Here is a 25696-nt window from a genome sequence, read left to right on the forward strand (position 1 = left end):
CCAATTTTGTGTAGACTGACTTGTGTTATATTATCGTTATTTAGTGAAAAGATGGAAAGTGAAGCGTTACGGTTCATCTTAATGGTAAATTCATTTTTCGAGTATGTTAAACCGTAAGGACTGTAATTTACGTTCGACTACTATTAAATGTTGATTTAAGGGAGTTGTAGTGGGTCTAGTGGAGTTGATTGTAACGCATAGATTTGTAATAATATTTTGTTTTATCCATGATACTTACAGTGAGCGGAATAGAAAAAGTGAAGTCGGACAACGGTCGCTTGTCTTCACATAATGCAGCTTTATTTATTGCATAGTTTATTAAAATCCAGTCATAAAAAGTCACAAGATAAATACAGGTTAGTTTACATCAATAACCTTTATTGGAACGTCAGAGCTCGGTTCATGATCCATTCAATAGTCCTATTGCTATCCAATTTAATCGATAACCTTTAGAGCGCAATTTGATTAAGAACGACTTAGTTCACAATAATTCATTCCTGATGGTGCTATCCACTCCACAACAGATATATCTGCAATGAGTTTGTAATCAAAATAACTTTATATCTAGAGTAATAAAGTTAATACTATTCTTGTTAGTTTAATACAATTAGTGATATTTAAATTTCTATATAATTTTCTGTCAAGTTTGGAATTCGCAATTATTAACAAAAGTAAATCCTTACACTACTCACAAAAATTAGCCGTGATGTATAATTAACATTAATGAACCGCACTGACCCGGCAATAATGCGGTTCTCTCCCGTTAAATATTGTCACCCCTGACCAATTTCAGTATTCTGATCGGTTTACCACGGAATCAACCGCAACCCAGCTGCTAATATCGCCTACCGTTCTGGAAACGTCTATATCCACACTACTGGCCAGTGTACGTCTGTAGGCAGGCAAATCCTTTTAGACTTTCAATGATTATTAATGTTGTGACTGTATCACCCTATGTGCAGAATTACATGAATGATTAGTACTAAATTTATTTCATACAGTTTATATTCGTTTTATCGATTGTATGGATAAATATTCATCTGTATATGGTGTGTGTGTATTTTCTTTTCTAATACTATGTAAGGTAATTATTACGCTACACCACTTGTACGTAATAAGCTGCGGCCCTCAGATCAATTTGTTTTTGGAATATATGTTTCACACACAGATATCTTTTGGACAGAGTAGCAAAAAGAATTAAAGCCATAAAGACAGACATACATACATAAATAAAAATTTCCCAGCCCCTCGAGTGATAGGTTTCACTAAACCTTAGTCAGCAAATAAATTTAATTATAAAAAAGAATTCATACACGAAATTCTGGAATCGTCGTAAATGTTTATGACGATTCCAGGATTTCCGTAAATTAAAACTTATTTTATTACATTATTTATGAAATATTAGTATACTATTCCTACAACAACGATACAATAACTAAACAATCAAACAAGACTTAACTGCCTAGCATGATTTTTACTTGAGCTATAAAAGAATATGGTAACACTTGATTATATTACAACAGCATTAAGTTGTATATAAAAAGGGAGTATATATATATATATATATATATATATATATATATATAATAATTATAATAGAAATAAATAATATACATAATAAATAATGTACTGTTAAAGCTACTATCTTAAGTACAATTGAAATTGATTTATTGAAAATTTACTTTTAAATATAATACAGAATCCTAAATTATAGTTGCTTTCTTCTTGTAAACATATTTTATCTTAGAGTGTATAGAACATTATCAAGTTTTTATAGCCTTTATGAATCAAATGTTATATAAGTTTTTAATCTTATTTAGATTTATGCTAACCATTTAAAGATATATTACGTTGAAGATTCCATTATCATTAAAAATATCGTAAAACCGCAGGTGAGCAAATAAATAGTGTTGTAAGAAGAAGTATATCTATACAGTATTGGCAGTCCTCCAGCCAAGGTTGGCCACTGGAACACCGCTACAGCTCTCAGGTCACGACGTTGTAAAACAACTTCTTGTAGTTATCGTATATTTCTATTGTTCTACAAATCTTGATATTTGTGGTTGTTTTTGTTTCAACCAACTAAACAGAATAGTGATTGTGTGTCACTAAAATTTACAACTTTTAAGTATATATCTGTAGATAGCAGAAAACAATAAAAACATCTAATGTCGTTTGTGATTTTTAATTATAATTATTAAAACGTTACGTAATTTAATTAAGATTTATCGTAGAATTTTATTCCTGCATTCAGTTACATAGTGCAGGTATATTATGTTTTAATATACTAATTTATAATATATTTTATAATGTGTAGTTCTACTTGTATGTTCTAGTATACTTGTGCCTTTCAGTAAGTTAATGCGTTTTTTGAATTTTCTGGATGAAAATCCCATTGTACGGTTTTCTTTAGAGCACATTATAACAATCTTAAAGAAATAATTTGGTTGAAAGTTTTTTAATTATCTCACAGAACAAGCGAACTTAGTATTGTGAATGATTAAAACTTAATTTAGATATAAAATGCAATAATATTATGCAATAATATTAACATAGAATAAATAATATTTATATAAATTTTTTTGATACTTGATTACACCTAATTTACTGATAAAATTTTGGTTATCTTAAGTCTTTGGAGATTTATTGATTAGTACAAACGTCATCCGAATACACTGCACATCTGGGCAAGATCTGCATTTTTGCTTTCCTCTGGAAAAATGCTGCCTGAGGTGTATATTGTAATTGTAAAGCCCTGCAAATATGACTGTAAAACACATCTTTTGCTTTCAAACTGTTCTGTCTCTTCCTATAGTCTGTCTCTCAGTCTCTCTTTCTCTCAGTTTCTTTGTCTTCACGATACCTTGGAAATAAACTGAACTTAGGCTTTCATTTTGTATGAAGCTTCTATGTAGGCAGCGTTAAATGCGTCATAATGGAAATCCATTGCACTTACATTTAGTTAGTACTGATTAAGATACAAAATGTCATAACATTTTTTATATAAAACGTGTCACGTTTATAGATAACATTAACACGATTGTTATAGATAACATTAAGATACACTCACGTATTGAACGTTAGAAATAAATTGTCAATATTATAGGAAAACTATACTAATTTTTGCACTATTTAAATATTGTAAATTTATGGCAATCGGACAGCCACAGAAAAAAAACTTTTTTGTTTTTTACTGAAAATTTATATAGGAGATTTACAATCAATAATTAACTATATTTTGAAAAAATACCTTTTTTGGATTAATTGATTTCGTAAAAAAATGGACCTTTAAATGTGTTCTTCGTAGAACTAAACTAGAGAGGTTTTGTCAATTGAATGTAAATATGAAAATTAGCAAAGTATCCAATGTTACAAGTTAGAGTTGTTATGTAAAATTTAAACATGCAAGAAAATTTGATCCAAGAACAAAAATAATTGTTACATTACATTACTTCAATTTTAGTTTAATTTGAATATTACACCAAAACTTAGCTATTTAAGAACTTATAAATCCAAACTTCACCACGTTTAAACAAAATTAATAGTTTTTATCAACGCGAGAGATAATTATTGTAGTTTAGAGCTGCAACTAAATTAAATTTCTCAAAACGATTTTTACGTGGTTAATAAACCGTACGTAACACAAGAAATTCTATAAAAGTTGTTATAAATTAGTTTGCATGTCTTTTTATGACATGGTATTTAAATTTAATATTTTTTTGGGAATCTGAAGAAAACATTATTTTTCGTATCAAATGGAACATGTGTGGTTAGAATTACAGTATTACACTTTTAAACATGAGTAGGAAAATAACGGTTTATGGTTTTGAAGTAAAACAGCTTAAATACTTGTAGTTTCAGTCTTCGTTATTATTTGACATTCCTTTATGTTAATTAAGGTTTTTATTACGGCATATAATTAAAGGTTTCAATTATATAAATATATACTTGTTACGAATGTTATAATACAATTTATATTAAATCTTTACTCGTGATTGGTAATACATCCTCGTTAACGAACTGAAAATACCTCAATAGTTTTGATACAAATAACGTAAATCTGGTAGTCCACCATTTGTCGCCCGCTACAAGTATCGGGTCAGATACGTCTATTTACTTTTTTGTATATATGTTTTTAGTTTTGTGTATTTTAATTTTATGAGGAACTTATGCATCAGGAAAGCTATAAAAGTCAACCTTAAAGAAATTCTTCGAAAAGTTTTCCGTATAAAATGTATCCAAAATTTAAACGTAACATTTGTTATTATTTACGATTCTGACCAATCCATAATAATTTTAGTCTTAACACGATGATACCAATCAACAAAATCCTAATTGCCTACGTAATTTGATAAATGAATAGGTTTTCATTACCCATAATATCAGTATTGGACAGAGGATCAAGATTAACTTTGCAACGTTATACAAACATCATAAAACTTTAAAAAGGTACATTCTTGAAGTTCTTGTCTTATTGGAAATTATTATCTATTAGTTTGAACAAACTCTCCAATAATATAAAGTTGTTATTTTTGTGAGGCCTTTCTTACTCAATGAGTACATCTTCGGACTCACACAACTGAACAAAAGTAATAATAACAATTTATTTAATTTAATAAAGTAGATGTTATTATTACTTTTATTCATTTCTGTGAGTCCGAAGATGTACTCATTGAGTAAGAAAGGCCTCACAAAAATAATACCTTTATATTATTGGAGAGTTTGTTCAAATTAATATTTAAAAAGGTAATTCATTTAGATTCCCCTATTTTTAAATTATTAAACTGGTTTAGCAACAATCTTAGCAAATAAACATTAGAAATTATTAGAATATTTATTATTATTTTAACTAAATTGAAGAATAATATTTTAAAACAAAAGTGTAATGGATTTCTATTTGAACACTATTTAGAACTTTAGATTTGCCTTTAATGAAGTTAAATCTTTATAGCCCTAACTCTAAAGATTTCTTAGAGTAATCAAGATCATTCGATTCCTTACTTCTCATTCTACATTTGATTATGTAAATAATGGATCTTACGATTTTTCGTAATAAATGTTTGTATTTCCCTTAGGCGCTTGTAGTAAGTGATTATAATAATTATGACAAGAGCCATTAAATGGTTGAACAGGATTAGAGTAACAATATGGGGTGCGGGGTGAGAAATTAAAATCCTGCTTGGGCGTCCTTCAGAAAATAACGGGTCAAACCAGATAAGTATTCAGGGAAGAATGCTTAGTCCTAACTCTTCAAGATTCCATACATGCTCGAAACGAATAGAACTGAACGGGTGGTGTGATATTTTTTAATATATACGAGTATTACTGGCTACAGAGATCAAAGATAATAATCTAAGAAAGACGTGCGCACTCAGCTGTATGGTTGCTAAAGTTTGGACTTTATGAAGCTATTGAAACCTATGCGGGAAAAATAATGTTTTCGAATTGTAATTTCTTATAATATAAGCAACACCAGCAATTTCGTTACAATTCCTGTTTTGTAAAACTTAAACGTTGATATTTACCATCATGATTAATATAATCCTAGAAACAAATGGATTGAAATCCTTAAATCTTCCTGATATATGCTCAACAAATGTCCCAACATGGAGTACAATGTTATCTTTTACAATATTTACGGCAATAAGCTGTATTTAAAAATATTATTTAAAATGAAAAATTACTACCTGTGTTTGTATCAATAAACCGATACATTGCAGTATATAGTGGTTATAAAGAGCTAAATGAAAGTATTATTCTACAGGGTGATGAAACCCTGTTACCTTTTAATTCCAAAAATAATACAGTTCTACTTTATTATAATAAAATAATCCTACATGCAAAGTTCCAAATCATAAGAAAATGTCTATGGGGAATTAGAAAACAGATTAAAAGATAGACAGAGAGACAACATGGTGTAATGCTATTACCTTTCGGCACCAAAATCTAACAAGTCATTATGACTTTTAATTCAAAATCACGTCATAATAAAAATAAGACAAATAAACAAAGAGATTTCTATTTACATATTGACTCAAAAATCAATAGGGTTCTTCCTTGGAACAAGAGGAACCAATCCACCTCTACCTTTAAAAATCACGTAATCATAATAAAGGGACAGATAAACAAACAAACTTATCTTAATTAATTAAATTTTGGGAAAATAGTCATTTGGGTTGATTGAATAAAGTAGGTAATACTTCTGCTCATAATGTATATTATATCATGGTGAAATTCAGCTGAACAATCTAGTTAATTTTAAGTGCAGTAATATACATCTCAGAACAATTATGCACTTAACTCAAGCCTGGCAATTCTCAGTCGTACGTCTTCCCTTGTAAGTAGTGTTTGGTGTCAAGTTTGCTATAATTTACTGTTCTACTACGAAACTTTAGCCTAATTCCCTTTTATTGTATCTTCCAACATCTACTAGTAGACTACTTTGTACTGGCGTTGTTGTTTTGTTGTTGATTATTCTTATACATGTGATTCTTTAATATTTATCTAACATAAAGTTTTATTGCATCTGGCATACTTTTAATGTAGTAATGCTCACTTATGCGTTGACAGCTTTTATAAAAAAAGTATTGTTGGAATTGCTATGGAAATTACAAAATTGTTGGTATGATGCGAAAATGTTATATGTATGTTCTTTGTTTTGTTATTTGATTTTAAGCATTTTCAACAGACGCTATTTTTTGTATTAAAACAAGATAAACTTGTCTTATTTATTTCTTAATGTCAATTACTACAATGTGAAAATATATTTATCTATAGTATTACTATTTCTAGAGATAATGATATTTTAAAAGATTCAAAATTGCGACTAGCTACGATACATTTCTTGAGCTATGTTTACTGAAACATAAATCATTTTTATCAAACATAACATAACCGTTTACAGAGAGAAGGGTCGTTGTCAAAGTTACAACATAGTGATGTCATTGTAACGGTTTATCCATAGGACATATAGCTCTAGAAGCCTTTCTAGTTAAATATGTGTTATTAAAAGAGAATCAAAATCGCAATCATCTTAATTTGTCATCAACAAAATTACACGTCGTTCTCAAAATATCATGTCCAAGGGGAGACAAACATACACAAACAGAAAAAGTTTTCTTACTTTCTGAGTAAATAGGCCACAATTAGATTAGTATTTGTTCATATAAACCTTTTCCTTTTGATGAATAATAGTTTTAAAAATGTTACATACACTTTGAATAGATATTCGTTAGTAATTTAAAGTTAAAATATGTTCAAATGTATTTAATAAGGCTCGTATAATCCTAATATGTTATTAAGGGACAATCATAAACCTCATTTCTAAAAAATGCAGTTAATGACCACTATCCATAAATGCTGTTTTTAAACATTATGAGTAATTTCACAATGCTCTTTAAATACATGTAATTAATCTGTTGGACTATATTTTAAAATAACAATGTTATTTATATAATTCATAAATACGGTTAATGATTGAATAAATGTGATTTATTGGTTAACCTGAAAATAGAATATTTTGTAATAAGTCAAACAAGTCCAAGCAGAGACAAAGCATACGCATAGCTCGAGAGTGAGAGGAGGTTGGTGTGGTAAACCTCGAAATAGTGGAGAAGTTTGCACCATCGTGTATTGCTTTAAGCTTATCTAGTTAGTTTACATCTCAGCAACTGGTTATGACATAATACAATATAATAGTTTCCTCTTCAAGACGGCTAGATTACTGAAGGGGGTCACTATATCGATACAATATCTTATAATGTAATCAAGCAATCCAATCTGATATTACCGTTAGGTTAAAGTTTAGAAATGCTTTTATCTCACACATACGTGTTACCAAAAAATAAGATATAGTTTTTGTAATTTATCATCATCAAATAACATTTTCGTTACGACATTCGGGTTTAGAATTTTTAAAATAGACACATCAGGTACCAACCAAGGGACTGGATAGATCCTTTTATGTTATTTCTGATATTAATTATATAAATTTTAAGACAAATTCAGCCCTAATAATATCATCTTTATCTTTTTCCGTATTTACTATATCTGTCAAATTTACCCTAACTGTAGTTGACAATGTATTCACTTTCATTGGTCATATCTTTCATATTCATTAGGAGATCTCAGCTTGTTCCTTATATCCTATTTAGCAATGTCTAATGCATATTTAGTCTCAAATCAGAGTGAGACGATAGAACATCACATATGACCGTAGGTAGAAATAATCCTATAGGCAATTTATCTAGTTTGTTTTATCAGACCTATAAGCCTCTCAATTTGGAAATAAACCACAAAAAGAGAACTTTAACCTAAACTAAAAACCACTTTTTTCAGTTTTGTACTAAATAGGAATGAATAAATAATTTTTTTACAGGCATTTTACTGCTTGGTGAATATACACCCATTATACGGATCTAAGCTTCTTAAATCAGTACTTCGTAAATAGCAATTTTCTATTAGTGCAGTTAATCGTATAAGTATTAAAAGTCATTCTGCAGTCATACACGATACTATGTATTAGATACATATTTGCTTAATATAAATAATAGAATACACATTATCTGGTAATAATAGTAAAAAGATAACTTGATATAAAGGGTGACATATCTAAAATAATCTGATGCACCAAACTATCCCAAGATTACAAGCAGCATTGCAGTCGCACTATATGTACTGCAAACTATAATAATAACTGTAAAGAACACAGCTCTAGTCTTACACCTTTTACTTCAGCTCTATCTATAATATTATATGGAATTCTAATAGTATGTGTGTTTTTGTTTTACTCAATCAAGAAAAAAGTAATGGACCGATTGTACTGAAATGTTACATAGACATTCTTAGGGTCCATAGTCAACATATATTCTTATTTAAAGAATATCTCCATTTTACGCCCCTCTTGTCTGTACAGTGGCATCACAGCAACAAAATATTAATTGAAAAACCCTGTTAACCCTTTGAAGCACAGTGGCATCATAGTGAAACCACCTATGTTTTTATTTCTATTCCTTTCCCGCATAGTGGTGCATATACGAAACCACCTTCCAGAAGTGATTTAGGACGCATTCTAGCGGCAAATTACGTAACCGCTCCACTAGATTCGCCCAAATCCCGGCAGGAGCGTTGTTTGCCACGACTGGGTGAAAGAAGAGTCCATGCCTTGACTGAGTGTAACATATTTGTATTTCTTTTGTGCTTTGATCACTTTTGGTAAGTACAAACATATATTTTCAGTATAAATGTACTTAAATATATACATATAAACTATAATAATTAGATTTGAGATGCCAGGCGAATAAATATTAGGCGTTATTGTAGTGGTTTCACCACATGACCACCATGCATTTGGGGTCGGCCCCAAGTTTATACTACGTACCAGTTGCTAAACCTGTTTTATATTGTTATTTTTACTATATAAAACTACTTATTACATTTTTTACAACTGCTTATTGATTTCAGGGGGTACTATAACCATGGAGAACAAATCCATAGAGGCTTGGCTGGCGGAAACTGAAGACATCCCATCTGACCCTGAATCAGAGGACGACGAAGATCAAGTATACCCGGATGTTGCTGAAGGAATATACACAGTTGCAGAAAATGGAATCTTAGAGGTAGATTATTTGGACCTAGCCCAAACAGCTGAAGGTAATGAAATCCCGATTTTAATTATTAATGAAAATGACTTTCAAGATAATCATAGTGCAGAGGGGGTAGAGCCTGGCATTCCCGAAGGTAATGCAGTCTTGGACGTTCAAAATCAGCCTATGGACGTTCAATTTGATGAGGACTCTGAGCCTTTGGCTAACAGACTTTACAAAGATAGTGTTACGTGGTATCAAAAGTACTACTCACCCAATAAGTCGTATGATTTCAATGAACGCACAGGTCCCCTAATTGACGCTTCAACCCCAGTTGATGTGTTTTCAGCTCTTTTTCCCGACGATCTAGTTGACAAACTTGTGTTTGAAACCAATGTTTACGCTACCCAAATAGGTGGGGGCGTTATCAGATTTCCAACAACAAGGAAAGAAATGAAAGTGTTTCTAGGCCTAAATATCCTAATGGGAATAAAAAAACTTCCCTCCTACCGTGATTACTGGTCTTCAGAGGCAGATTTGAGAGATGACTACATATCTTCATACATGTCTGTGAACAGATTTGGCTGGCTTTTAACAAATTTACATATAAACAATAATAATGACATGCCCGAACGAGATTCTCCTAAACTATATAAGATCAGGCCTCTCCTAAACAAGCTTCAAGAAACCTACAAAGCATGCTATGCTCCATCTCGATTTCAATCAATTGATGAGAGCATGATTCCATTCAAAGGTCGGAGTGGAATCAAGCAATATATGCCAGATAAGCCAACCAAACGTGGGTACAAAGTTTGGGTGAGGGCTGATGAAAAAGGCTTTATCAGCCAATTTCAAATCTACGAAGGTAAAAGGGCTGGAATAGTTGAAAAGAATCTTGGGCAAAGGGTAGTAACAGAACTCACTGAAGAATTAGTAAATTAGAATTATGTAATATATTGTGACAATTTTTTTAGCTCAGTCAATCTAATGATTTACTTACAGAAAAACAATATTCAAGCTTGTGGTACAACAAGAGCTGACAGACAATTTTTTTCCAAAAGAGTGTTTGCCTGAAGGGAAACATATGAATCAAGGAGAACATGACTTCATGTCAACTATGACTGGAATTGTAGCTGTCGAATGGAAAGACAAGAGAGGTATCTACTTTCTTTCTAATTACCACAATCCTAACGAAGTGACAACTGTAAACAGAAAACAGGCAAACGGTGAAATTGTAGCTGTTCCATGCCCTATATTAGTAAAGGACTACAATGCTCACATGGGCTATGTCGATAAGGCAGACATGTTGAAATCTACCTACTCAATAGATCGCAAGTCCAAAAAGTGGTGGCACAGAATCTTCTGGCACTTTCTGGACACAACCATAGTAAACTCTTTTATCATATTTTCAATGCTATCCCAGGGAAAACCACTGACACTAAAAGAGTTTAGGAGAAGCGTGTCAAAAGCCCTTCTGGGAGTACCTCGTGGAGAAACTAGAGGAAGACGAAGTTCTTCAACTCCAATCAACAACTACAAACCAAAGGTTCCACAAGAAACTTCGTTTTACGGAAAATGCACACATGCCAGTAAGAGGAACGTCTCGACGTTGTGCTCAATGCTCCAGCAAAGAAGAAGTTCATCGGTCGAAATGGGTATGTGAAACGTGTGGTGTTGCCCTTTGTTTGAGTGAACTAAAAGATTGTTTCCGAGCCTATCACCGAAAGGAATAAATAAAAAGTGTCCACATATGAAGTAATAATAACATTATCAACACAATCAGTTTTTGATTGTTAGAATAGTCATTTATTGATTGTATTAAATAAAAGTTGGTGGAGAAAATTTAATTTTATTTGCATACACCCAAAGACCGTACTTGCATAGTGGTTATGCAGTGAAACCACCTCAAAAATAAATATAAATTATGATTGACAAAATCTAAAAATAAATGTACTGTACTTACAAAGGTTATTTCTATAGGGAAACAATATAAAATCACTAAAATATTCATTTTTTGTAAAACGTGCTTCAAAGGGTTAATGGAATGAACTGCTTTATGTAAACATTGTTTTATTACAGCACAACCATATGTTTAAACTAACTTAACCTATTTTATATATTCTTACATTTGTGGTCTTTAAAGCATAGAAAAAGCTTGATAGTTATAATTCTTATTATTTCAAAATGCCATCAACCGCTGTTGAGCACAGACTAAAAAATAACTAAATAATAAAATTGGTAGTGTTAGTAAATACTCGTGTATAGTTTTAGCATGAAGGAACTCTGTTTCTCCTCCAATAGACAAATTGGTGTTTTCGCACATTTTTATTTCGAAGCCAGAAAATATCATAATATTAATTTAGACAAACATGACTCTAGATGCCAGGAGTCAAATCTGTGACAGCTTTTGGTTTCAGACACAGCACTAAGAGGTAAAGTGGAGCATAACTTAAAATTCATATTCAATCAACCCTTTCCACCATAGCTGCATAATTTGTTATATTAGTTTTTATAATTATAAATAAAGTAAATTAAATTAATGTTCCTTGGTGTAAAGCAATACGTGTTATTAAACTTAAGTAACATTATAGTTAGAAGAAGTACCCGTCCTGAGAGAGGTAGTTTGGGTATAGAAAAAATTAAAAGCAGTATTATATGGACGAACATAATGTTATTATATCCTTTGAAGGGGTATTTTCGTTAAAATACTAATTTTTCTACTTCTTTCGAATAATATAATCCGACACAATGACAATATATAAGTATTGGTGCATTCTAAATTTTGCCTCGAAAAGTAACTATTTGATAAAAATTGCAAGAATAATCATTTGAAAACTCTTGGGTTTTTCTTATTACTTATTGCTTTATATTGGACGTTGGATGTTATACATTCGTAATTGTAATGTATGCCATTAATCTTTCAACAAAATTTGATAATAAAATATCAATTAACTGCATCTTTGATGTATCTATATGAATGATTTCCTTATATAAAATTGACGTTTGGATTTTATCAGATTCTTGGACAGATTTATCACATAGCCAATTTTTCGAAGCACTTCTATATGATACATGTATCTGGGAGTCGTTCGTATTTCTTTGGGGTTTAATTTTTTATTGTGTTTTTCATGACAGGGCTCAAAGTCAAAGTTGGCTTTGAAACCTGTCAACAATTACTAAAAAGAAATTCAGCTAGTGAGATGACAAAATAAACAGGTGCAAATACAATATATCCATAAAGTATGGGTGTTAAGGTACATTGTTTTAAGGTGTTTTAGTTCGTGAGAATAGTAGTAATTTCTATTAAATTAGACTACGCAGATATCAACCTACTGCAGAGCACATACTATAGAGTCGAGTCTGACTTCTTGAACTTACACGGCAGAGTGCAATGAGTTACGTGGTTATTTGATTATTCAATTAATGTTCCTATATATAATACCAATTACCCAAATTAGATTTTTAGGTTATTTCAAAACCACCGCTATAATTTTATTTATGCACATTTAAAAGAATTAACACCTAAAAGTATTTTTTAAGACATTTATGGAAGTTTTGCAGCTAATGTATTATCAATCAACATGGCACTTGATGGGAGTAGTAAATACTCAATTTTTATTTTTATACCGTGTAAATTTATTTTGACTTAGAAGTAAAAATGCCAGATTAATTGATATGCCATTAAAAATCTGTTTAAAAGGGTTCAATAAATTATTAATGCAATGGCTGACAATACACTAGTCCAATAATGGATCTTTACAATTGCGATTGTTGGGCCTTTAATCTAGGTATTTCGATAAAATTTATTCGTGTATATATAGTATTAACTAAATATAGAGTTTGACTAGCCACATAATCTTCCTGGATGCATCAAGCTGAAACGCAATGTCTTTAAAATGTAAGATTTAAATACTTCTCTTCTACCGAAATTTATAAAATTATTTATTGCTATTTTCTAAAATTCATTATTATAATAATTAAATGTCAATTTAATCTGCTAATACTAAAAATAATAATAAAATCCTTCACGACGAACTACTGTAAAACGTTACATAAAATCAAGCAGATGTATCACAAGGTAAGATTTTGTTTTATTTAACTTATCTTGGTAACTAAGATACTCATAATAATCATTTATTACATGCTCAGGCAATGTTTGTTTATAATATTATCGAAGTATTTTTTATTTATTTGTTATAATATTTGTATGTACCATGTAAGAATATTTTTTTCAATTGTGGGGTTTGTATTATTATGGTTCTTTACTGAATGTAAACCTATTTTAATTTACCATTGAAGACGTTATTATTTTGAAGCGATTCTAATTTAAACCCTATTGAGATGATCTGACACATTTACGTATGTGACATCTCAATATAAATAGCTTGGTATATGAGACTAAAATCTATCGTATCCATTTAAAACACAATGCCGTTGGAATAATACATGTTATCATATAGATAGAAAACCTAATAACGTCCATGAGCGCAGGTGCAGACCTACTTACCTTAACACTGGTACTTCTCCCTCTATTGTGGCGTGTTTATAAAGAGATGCAATCTGTAAATGTATTGGAAATTCGATCTATACACTGAAATTAGAAATACAGCTTGAAATAATATGGAATATAAATTTAATTATAAATTATATTGTAACAGCGACAGTTTCCATACACTAAATAATTGTTTAAATCTTTCTTTCATACATGTGATATTTATCATTTAGAATGTCTAACTACCTCAACGCTGCTTCTCCTACCAGTGACAGCCAAATAAAAAAAAATCTTAAATATTGAAGTAAATAGAACAACTCTCATAAGCAATCACTCTAATAACAGAAATGCTACGTGGTTTAAACATGTTTGAAAGTGCTGGTTTTAACCAGTAAAAGATCTATGACAGTTTATGAAGGAGTGATTGTTTATGTTGAGTCAAAATTTCTTTTACTATCCTTCTTTCATCCAAATAAATCCACAAAAGAAGAGCCTAAATAAATGTGAACTTGTTTGTATTAATAACACATATCTTAATGCTGTTTCATATAATTATTTTTATTCATTTTTGAGTTGAATATGCTTGTAATTTTACTCGTATTACTCAGTCCAGATATGTTGTAATAGTTGTATTTTTATTACATTTACAAGTTATTATTAACAACAAACTCCAGTATTTATGATTAGGTGGAAGTTGATATTAGTTTTTTTATAAATGTAACAAATAAAACCCTGTTAAAACAGCATGATTCGAGTATCTTATCATTGTATTTGTTGATTGAGAATTAAAGTGTGACCTCATATTTGGTCAATTCTTTTCTTTAATCTCACAATTGAAGATACCACTAAAATTTTAAATGTGCATGACCATACATAAAAGTAAAAAAGAATTACGACAAACTAAATTTGTTTTATTTACTACAAACTTAACTATAGTGAAATTTACCAATAATAGAAATATTTTCATGTTTCACAAACATGTATACAAATAAATAACTATTTTACTTACACGTTTACATTTATAAATATTAAAGTAAGCTCATACACGCACGCACATATGCACATAATTCAAGATCACAATTTACTGCCCCCAAAACACCATCCATGGTCATCTGTTCCAGGTAATGCTTTTTTAGTACCACCTCCAAATTGAACAGCTGTCTATTGCGCAAATGAAATTAGAAAGTGAACTGCAGGTTTTGCAAGCAGTAAGAGTAAAATATTTTGTAATACTATAACGAGGAATTCGTAGAGTAAAAAGTTAGGGAGAGAATTCTTTTAGCTTCTCACAGATGCACATTCAAAGTCACGGTAAAGTTGCGGTTATAATCCAGTCTGCAGTATTTCGAGCAATGGTTTTAAATGTATTCAGTTCTGTATAATCAGCAGAAACATGCGCGTCCCATGGTAGATTAAAAATTAAACGTATACAATAGTTTGTTGTAATCTGTCACTTAGTTATACAGTCATCTTATTTCAAACAGCGCTACAATAGTAAACCCGAGAAAACATCAATAACTTAGTAAAAGTGTTAAAAAAAACTGTATAAATACCTGTATTATTTTTAAATAACATAAATTATCCATATGTAATATTATGTATTAATCACTGTGTCAGTTCATCCAAGAGTATTAAAGAGTTCAGCGAATGATAGTGTCCAAATTATGCAGGTTATGTTTTGCCGAGATAAGCTGGAGGTCATGAATTATTTTCCACTGGAAAATACGTTCTATGTCTTCATTGGTATTGTTCATAATCGAAACAACATAAGTTACTTTAAAGTGTGTATAAGTCTGTAGCTCATTAACTTAAGAGAAAAACGATTATATTTAAGTACTTAACTAATATCGCTTATTTAAATAGTAAACAGTAATGGGTCTAGTATAAACAACTAAGAGGCACTACAATCAATAGGATTTAACATTACAATTTGAACCAGAAGTCCTTTCTTGAAAGGATTAAGTATTAGGCTCGTTCGGTTAAAAAGCATTTGTATATTTATTGTGTTAATTACTTTTTTATATTACATAAGTTGATACTTACGACTCGATAAACTCATCTTGATGGAAAATTAGTCAGAATTTTCCCTGACTAATTATAGTTATTAACTCGCCTTTGTAAGAGAGAGCAAGGTTACATAACCGTCTCCGACAAAAATCAGCAGGAGCATGCAAGTGTGTGAATGCTATTTATGTGAATTATTGATATCTTTAAATATTAAACATATAAGTTAATTGATTTCCTTTTCTGGGTGGAAACCCCAGACTCTGGTAAAAATGCATAACATAAAAATGCCGTACCAATGATTTAAACAACAATAGTAAATAACTAAATAAAAACTCAATAGATGGATACACGTTGCTTATATCCATCTGTTACCTTTTTATTTATAAACAGAAAACCATATAGTATTGTCATATGAAACTACTAGAAAATTCTTAAAATCATAAGTAAAATTGCGGGAACGCCTGAATTACCTGCCAATTAATATTCAGAGAAATGTCTTTACCCCATTGCGTTTACGTTATCGAAAACGTACTAGGATAGTTAAAACTAATTTATATTATAGTATTTGAGGCAATAAATTGGAACGTTTATTTTTATTGCAAGGGTTATAATAATAATGTTTATTGACAAAAAAATATAACACGTAACCAAAGTACATTAAGTAAGTATGCTGCTATTAGAAACGATAGGGTAGCACATATTTTTTGGCTTATTATTGCTGTCAAGTTGCAAGCATTGCTCTTGTGACCGTTAAGTACGACTTATGAGATAAAATCTTACACTAGCTATATCCTGTTAATAGTGGCCATGTGAGTAAGCTATAAGCACTAATATTCTGAATGATAAGATAAAATATGTCAATTATTTTGGAGAATGGTACTATGAGTTTCATCGTTACATATTGTTTCAACCGTTAATGTTATTATCTTTGTTTATTCATCACAGTGTAAATTTAAAATTTTCCAGTTTCTTTGTGTAGTAAATTTTTTTTTTCAAAATATGCCTTTTACGTACGAAATGTTATCCATCCAACTTGTTATTTAATTTTTAATCTCCTAAGAGAATTTAATAAGCATTTGCTGATCCTTTATATCTTCTCAAGTGGTTTGAGTCATGGTTGTATTTCATAATCTATAGCGTTAAATCGTTAAAGAAAAATATCTTGTCTTTATGTACCAGAGAAAGAATAATATTTTTAGGGAAACTGAACTTTCTCTTTTGTAGCGTTAAAGTGTTTTCTGTACAAGAAGAAACTTTCTTTTAAACTTTTATATTTGGAGCCTACAGCAGTTTCTTTAGCGCAATCCAGAGTATCAGAAATTAAAAATTATAATTTACAAACACTTTCGATACATTTTATCTTTATCCATTATTACACTATCGGATAATGATTAAATATCAGAGCATTAAACATAATTTAAAATACTAATTTTTATCACTATATACCTTTTTCAGTGGGCGTTTTACAAGGAAAGATAATTTAAGTACACGCTTCCTGAAATATTTAATACATCCTGCACATTTAACCTCGTGTGTTCGTGGTTGTTGTTGGTAAGTAAGGTACTGAAGGTGTGGGCTCCCGTCACTGCATAAAGTCTGAAAGGGCTTTATATTACTAAAGGATTCGACCACAGTTGTGTTTGATCAGATGTAATTTAAAATTATAAAGTAGGTTAATTTGTGTATTAAACAGATATTATCTTTTAACTAATCAAATATCTATAATTATAAGTGTTGCAAATTTGAGTTCAGAACAGGTAAATATTATTTATTTTGAATTTTTTTTAATTTCTTTTAATAGTGTGATATCTGATTCCAGCTCGTGTCTCAATAAACGGAAAACTAGTTTTATAGAAATGAATATTATTAACCGTATTTGTAATTAGTATCATGAAATAAAAACTTCCAAAAGCAAAGAAAACTTGGTAATTTATATCAATATCCAGTATTGCAGCTCTAACATGAACAAGAACTGAAGACCGATATAATACGCGTAGCGACTTAAAGTGTCAGTGGAAAGAAGCTTTAACAAATATAACACATATTTTACAGTATATGTCTAAGCCTCCACTAGTTTTACAGCTGCAGTTCCACGGTGTTCCCATTTAATCTTACAATTTAGGAAGAAATAATTTTAAAAAAATGTATACATACTGGTTTAAATGGTGTGTTTGATCATTTCTGGTACATTCAAAACGCAGTATGTTAATCATTCCATAAGTAAGAAATAATTCTTTGAATTTTTTCGTAAGAGCTTATAATCACCCAGTATTATTCTGTATACATAAAAAAGCACTAAACTTAAAAACAATTCAAGTCTTCTTTGTCTGTTTCTCTGTCTAAGCAATACCAGCACCATCTTCAACTAAGCTCTAAATACTGTATAATGAACAAGGTACAATTATTATATATCCGTTTAATACGTAAATTTAGTATCCAGTTTTATTTATTTATTTGTTAGCATTAGAAATTAATCTTAAAATTTCCTAAATGTTCGCTGTCAAAATAAATCTTTATTACAATTTTTTAAACTACTTACTTTTGCTTCTTAGCAAATATTCTGTTATAGGTTTTGACTATATAAATCTGTGCACATGATTTGCATTCAGATAAGCATATAAATAAACTTAATTTCATTCATATTACTTAAGGGAAGCAATTTACCCTGTATATATAATATTATAGTGCATTTATTTATATCTGATCATACGAAATACATTTTCTTTAAAGAAACCTGTACTATTTATTTAGAACTTGCAACAGTTGAACCAGCAAGTTTATTTGTTATATATATATATATATATATATATGAGATCCAGAAAAATATATAAAAAATTTTAAAGCATTCTTTCGGAAATTAAAAATACATTATGTACGTTATTTATACTTACACACTTTTACATTCCTGTCCCATAAGAAGGTCCAGCTTCTTCTTCTTCTTGCTCATGAATATCCTCAAATCTTCTTGTCAGAAGTCCCTTACTTTTTCTTATACTTTACTTCTAGTGCTTTGTTTGCAGCATTTACTCGTCGTTTGTCTAGTTTGGCCATCGCAACTACCGGGGTCTTGTCCAAACTGAAGCAGTATCTTAAACTTTCTTACATTTACATCATTAAAAAGCTGAGGTCACCATGCATGTTCAAAATGTTAGTATGTTTAGAGCCGCAAAAGTTTATTGGGGATATAGTTCTATTTTACAGTACTCTATCACTGTTTTGAAGTTTAAGTGTTTCTTATTAAATATTTGTCAAGGTTTCTATAGTCCATAAAATCTCTAAATATTATTTTTATAAATTGAGTAATGTCCTCTATTAAGTAAAAGATTGCCCTGCAGTAATATGATATATTTCTAGTCTGCACGTGCACCACACAGCTTGTGAAACATGATGTGAAAAACTTAAAAGTGCACTATGAAAACTACAAATAAAACACATTTACTTAGATATACAGCAAATATTATAGTATGCAATTCAAAATAAGAGGTTTCAAGCTACAAAAACTAAAAAAAAAACTGAAGATCATAATACATAATTTGTTTGGTAAGATTCTCCCTTAAAATTATAAAAGAGTATAGTAAACCTTATTACTTTCTCATATTTAGAAAGATAAAAGGAATATTTTGATTGAACATCGATATTAAATATTAATTATTAATGACTCACAATAATGAGAAGTAAAAATTAAGTTATTAAGACCGGTTTAGGCAGTAACCAAACCTTTTAGTTTTGTCAATCGTTTAGAATGAAAACTGCTTAGACTTGTAATGACTCAAATAATAAACGGTCTAATTTCTTTATTATTTTCCCACGAGCTTGTTTCGTTGAAGAATAATACCCTGCATTTAAGAAAGATGTTATTTCAATCTAATTAAATGTTTTCATAGACATGACAAATTTGAAATATTATTTATAGTGTCGGGTCTATACCTGATGGTAGTAAGATCTAAGTTATGCCTAGTTTAATAATGCAAATTAAAAATTGTATTAATGTACATTGGAAGTGTACTTGACAATGAGGTAAAAGTGATAACATAAATCGAAAGATGTATGTATGATCTGTATTATATATAACCTTCATGTAACTAAGCACATTTCGATTACTATAGAAGTGATAATCCGACAACTCGCGTCTCCTCAGTCCAAAGACGACGCGAAATTCAAATTTAGTAGTTCCATTTAAAACTGTTACTGTGTGTTGAAATGGTAAAATACGGCTTAGCAGTATTGGCAATTATTCAAGACTAAGCGATCGTCTGGGATTGAGCAATCAGTGACTCCTCTGTAAATTGGATTCTGTGCTGTAATGAGGGCTTACTCTGATACTGTCTAGCCGATTAACACAATTTCTCACTAACTCTCCCAGTGTCATCTCTCTCTATTGTAAGTTATATGTTGAGCTGCAACAATTTTTCACTTATGTTATTGCAAGTTTATGAATAAATTTGGGGAAGCTCAAACCGATTGATGACAATTTCATATCAATGTCGTTATTTTAATTATTTAATGGAGTTTTATTTTAATATGTATTGATATACTCAACGCTATTTCATATTTAATAATTAATTAGTAGTATTTTTAATAGCATAACACATACTTTTTATTGCAATTAATATTAATTCGGAACAGAGCTAAGACTTAACAAATGTAAGTTAAATAATAAATTTATCTACAAAGCTATTTCTCATTGCCGTCATGGTTACCCATATTACGAAGAAGAAACTATTCATAACGCGCTTATTAAAATCCCTTGGAATGGCACACATCATCAGCAAACTTGAGGTCACTCGTATAGAAATGAAACATTATACACAGTTACAAATCACCTTTCAAGATATCACATAGACACACGGACAGAAACAAATAAAATTTGTCCATTCCGTTGGGTTACAGGATTCACTAACACCTGGCCTTAAACTTGGCACAATACTTTCCTCTTACTTGGTAAAATTGAATTTGTTTTCAAATATTTTTTGTATTTTTGCAAATTCAGTCTATCAAGGATATTATTCCATTGATTATTCCAACCGTAATTTTGCTATCTTGACATGATTTTACACATAGATAGTTTCTGCATTAATCAAGTTTACAGTTGATTTTTAATAAGATATTCATCATGGAAATGTCATATAATCTATTTGAATTTATGTAAACACATACAAGCACAAGTAGTTTTAGGATTATTACAAGCGATTACACACACGTTGCTACTACACTTTACAATAGGCAGAGTATTACAAGCCGCAACAAATTTGTTAACAAGTCTGTTATTGACTAAATTTTGTCGATCAAAAAATTTGAAATTCACTTTATATGACAATTAGTTGCAGGGTTCTAAAGAAGAAATACTTATTTAACATGACGGCGATCACTTATGTCGCGTAACTGCTGTCTCCGTCTTGCCAAGTGGTGAGTCAACTGTAATATCACCTAATATTTTCTGAAGTGATTAGAAGATAAAATAAATGTTTCACACCTGAATTAAACATTTATAAGAATATTTTAATTACTACAGTAGTTTAAGGCTATTCATGTTTCGTTATTTATAACATTGTTTAAAAATATTTCATTGATTTAACTAAATAGCGGTGAAACAGCTAATTCCTTTTGAAGAAGATAATATTAAATTAATTAACATTGATTTATTGCATTAAATATTTCATATATTTAAAAATACCATTAAAAATATTACGAGCCTTATCATTATCTTTCTAAGACAGCAAAAATCCTAATTGGATTTTGAGAAACAAAGCTATTGTCTTTTGTAATTTTTGTATATTATTTTAATTTCAATCACTATACCATTAATATTCTGAAATATCTCAATTATATCATTCTTTTATAAAACTGACTATAGTTAACTATGTAACACAGCATTGCATAGTATACACGACTTTGTTCGGGCTAAAAAATCTCAATCAAGATTTCTCAACAAACAATATAATTTTATCATCCTTGAAATAAATAATATATATTGTTTAATTGCTCTTAATTGCTCACATATTTGAGACTATTAGTAGATTTAGCGTCCATGTATTTATTTTGTTTACAGCGTATCATATCATGCTATTGTAAATTAAAGTTATAGTTTTTATTGTTTATTAAGCGGAATACATTTATTGTTTTCACGCAATAAGATTAAAAAGGTTATAAAACTATAAAATTCATAAATTTTCTTGTCGCGTACCGTTTTTTTTATTCTAAGACGTTGTTAGTATATGGTTAACAATATATATATACAAATAGATGAGTTATTTTTCAATAACAATTTGTAATCAAAGGATATTTAATTTTTTATTGTGAAATTGGTATAGACATCTTTTTCAAACAATTACATATATTATTTAAATAAGTTGTTATCGAAGTGATTAAAAGTACTGTAACTATATGGATTTTAATTTCATATGCTTGATTTTATTTTGAAATATATACCTCTCAGTTAATATTAAACATTAGTTTATAATCAGTTTAAAAGAGAAGAAAGTCAGTGTAAAAGAAGACAATTGGAACAGTTACGCCGATCCACATACATAATTTGGATAGCTTTATTGTGCCGTTTGATAGACTACATAGTTAAGGCTTCATCGTATTAAAAGACCAATGTTTAATTATCTCAGGGCACATGGTTCTATTAAGTTGAATGTGATAAATCTTAAAGTCTGGCAATTTATTTAAGGTAATGGTAGTATACAAATATGTAGGATACAGTATAATAACTTCAGAATATAAAATTAAACTCTAAAATTAATTTGAGAAAAACAATTACTAGACTAATGAGTGGTTTTGTACCAACAGGAGCAACATTCCTGTTTACTAATGAACTTAGACTTTAATTAAACCACCGTCATGCAGTAGTAGTTGCGCTATCTGCTTATACATAGCAAAGCATCTTAACCTTGTATAATGTTTAGTGATCAGGTGTTCTCTTAATAAACGAGGAACTAGAAACCATTCGGTTTATTTTGTATCAAAAACTAAGAAGTACATACATTCTTTTTCATTTATAATAGCCGTATTGAGTTTGGTTCAATGATTTATTTTACACAGTCTTTCATGGTTTAAACATATGTGACGAGAGTAAATATATTAGTAATATTTTTCTTTTTAAGTTACTTAATCTTATTACATATTATTAATAGGTCTTTTTAGGTACTTTCTATGTTGCTTACAGTTTTTGAGCATCCAGGTTCACTTCATATACCCATAACTACTTATAACAAATTTGAGTAATAAATGACAATTGTATAAAGTACCTTCATTTTATTATGTATATTTGTATGGTAGGTAATAGATTTATACATATAACTTTATAGAACGTAAATTATTATCACATAAGACGAAAGAATCGCATTTTGTAGGAATTTGGATGGTTAGCAACAAAAAGAAGTTTTACTTTCCATCTTACGACCGTTGTCCCTCTGATGTTTTTAGAGACGCAAAAGAAAATCAAAATATTTAAATAAATAAACAGTAGTTTTAAATGGGTTTAACAGTTAATATTACTGTTGAGTTTAAAAAGAGTTAAAAATAAAAGATCCTGGACTCTAAAGACCAAACGTGGAGAAAGACCTACAAATAAAATTATAAACCCAATCGCTAGACCATACGGTAGGCCTACAACTAATCATTGCTAAGGTGTACAAGAAAAGAGGCTATAAAGACCCATGACGGCACTGCTTTTCCCGAGTGAAAACAAAGAGCGAGACCCTGGAGTCCCCGCGGCCGGACCACATCTTCAGGATGGCTCCGACAATACAACTAAATGTTTGAGCGTCTAAGAGACTCTCCTGGACAGCAGACAGACAGACAGAACTACGCATTTTTCAAATCGGCCGTAAAATCGGACAATAGGAACAACGGTCCCTTGGATAAGATCACCAGTATTGATTTTGGCATAGAAATTCCCGAAACTATAACTATGTTAGGAGTCTTCTACTGAATATTATAAACTAAAACCAACTCTATTGGATATATTGTTAATATCAAACGTTTAACTCAGAATATTCGTTATTTTTTAATCTCAGAATTAAATAAACTCCTTTTCTATTTCAAGCTAAGGGCTAAGGTACGACACTCAAAGAACGGAAACAAGTAATGTTAGTCATAATTTTCCTGTTACTAACGTAAAAAAACTCTATCTTAAACTGAATTCACTTATTTCCTTACTTATGTTCTTTGCATAAAAATTTTGTGCCTTTCTTGGTAAAAGTTCACGAAGTGGAAAACTAACCACTCTCGTTTCGAAGAGACTGAATCGTGCAGTTAGGAAGTCACTTGGAAACCAACAAACAGAATAAACGTGAATGTTTATTGCCTTTCTTCTGTGTGTAATGTCTCCTTATACAGTCTCGCTTTCCATTGAATATTGGAATAGTTCCCTCCTTTACAGTCACGAATGGTATAAGTAAGGTTATTCAAATATGTTTTTCTTAGCAATGTATTAGTGACACGTTAATTCAAAATGTATATTATTGTTATGTATTAGGGTAATACATAAACTCCACTCAGGTGTAATATTATTAACAACAAGTTAGTATATAAGACAAAATATACTAGATGTGGTTGATCAGATCGCTTTAGCTTTAAACATTATAGTAGTAGAGTGCCACAGTGACATCTGAAATCTGACGTCTATGCTTGGCTGAAGAGACGAAACGCCGATACAGCTTCACTAAGCGGAATATCTACTCCTTTCTTCAACGCAAGTTTTCCAAAAGGAGCCGAAGTTGTGTATCCGGTGAAGTTCGAGAGCTTCACTCTTCCTTCTAATACCCCACCTGCCATTGTAGGAGACTAAACTCTACTACAAATTGGTTATAGTTTTAGTATTAACACCATGGAAACATTTAGTAGTCAGGGAGCTTGACATACGGATATTACAGTACTTATCATTAATGTGTTAGCAGATATAACGTATGATTTTTTAATTTGTTTTAAACAGAATAAAACTCCGTTGGTTATTATTTATAAAAATCAAAACAATAAATACAGGAAGTAGTGTCTGAGTAACCATCAAATTTATATCAAAATATACACACGGGGTAATACTTTAAGTAATAAAATTTACATTATTTAACCATCATTTCTAGTAAAAATCGATTTCTAACAACCATCTTCCTCAATTCTAATTGAGCCTTAATAATTTTATTAAAATATGTTCAAACTTAATATGTTTACCAATTTAGCTAGTATTTTTGATGTTACAATTACAAGTATATACAATCACATAATATTTTTCTGTGTTTCTATTGACTAACACAAAGTACGAAAAAGTAAGTATGATATTTTGAATAATATTTTAAATTAATTAATATTGAATTTATTTCATCAAAAGTTTAAAAAGAAATATTTTTAACGAAAGTACTCGATTTTGATTCGAAAATATTTATTTCCTAGGATGGCACTTCACTATACTAAATGGAATCTAAAAAGGCTTAGTAAAAAAAGTTACCAACCGTTCGACATCGAGAGGATACCTTCCCTATCTTTTAAAAAACGATCATGGTTGAGTGCAACTAGAAATTCATAACGGGATTCTCTTAAAACATTGTAAGACATGATACTAGTTAAGTTGAAGTTTTTATAACTTCCATTTAGTATATTGTTAAATATTCAA

At 30.0% G+C, this 25696-nt stretch overlaps 2 protein-coding genes across 2 annotated transcripts; both read left to right on the plus strand.

The window, feature by feature from the left end:
* Positions 1-9476: 9476 nt before the first annotated feature.
* On the plus strand, positions 9477-10526 carry LOC124355946 (piggyBac transposable element-derived protein 3-like). Its single transcript, XM_046807095.1, has one exon. It carries the CDS (start codon positions 9477-9479, stop codon positions 10524-10526), a length of 1050 nt encoding a protein of 349 aa, XP_046663051.1.
* A 142-nt stretch (positions 10527-10668) lies between these two features.
* LOC124355948 (piggyBac transposable element-derived protein 4-like) lies at positions 10669-11247 on the plus strand. The gene has a single exon (XM_046807096.1). The coding sequence runs from the start codon at positions 10669-10671 to the stop codon at positions 11245-11247; it is 579 nt and encodes a 192-aa protein (XP_046663052.1).
* Positions 11248-25696: the final 14449 nt, after the last annotated feature.

This window comes from Homalodisca vitripennis, chromosome 2 (assembly GCF_021130785.1).
Source record: "Homalodisca vitripennis isolate AUS2020 chromosome 2, UT_GWSS_2.1, whole genome shotgun sequence".
Taxonomy (NCBI): Eukaryota; Metazoa; Arthropoda; class Insecta; order Hemiptera; family Cicadellidae; genus Homalodisca; species Homalodisca vitripennis.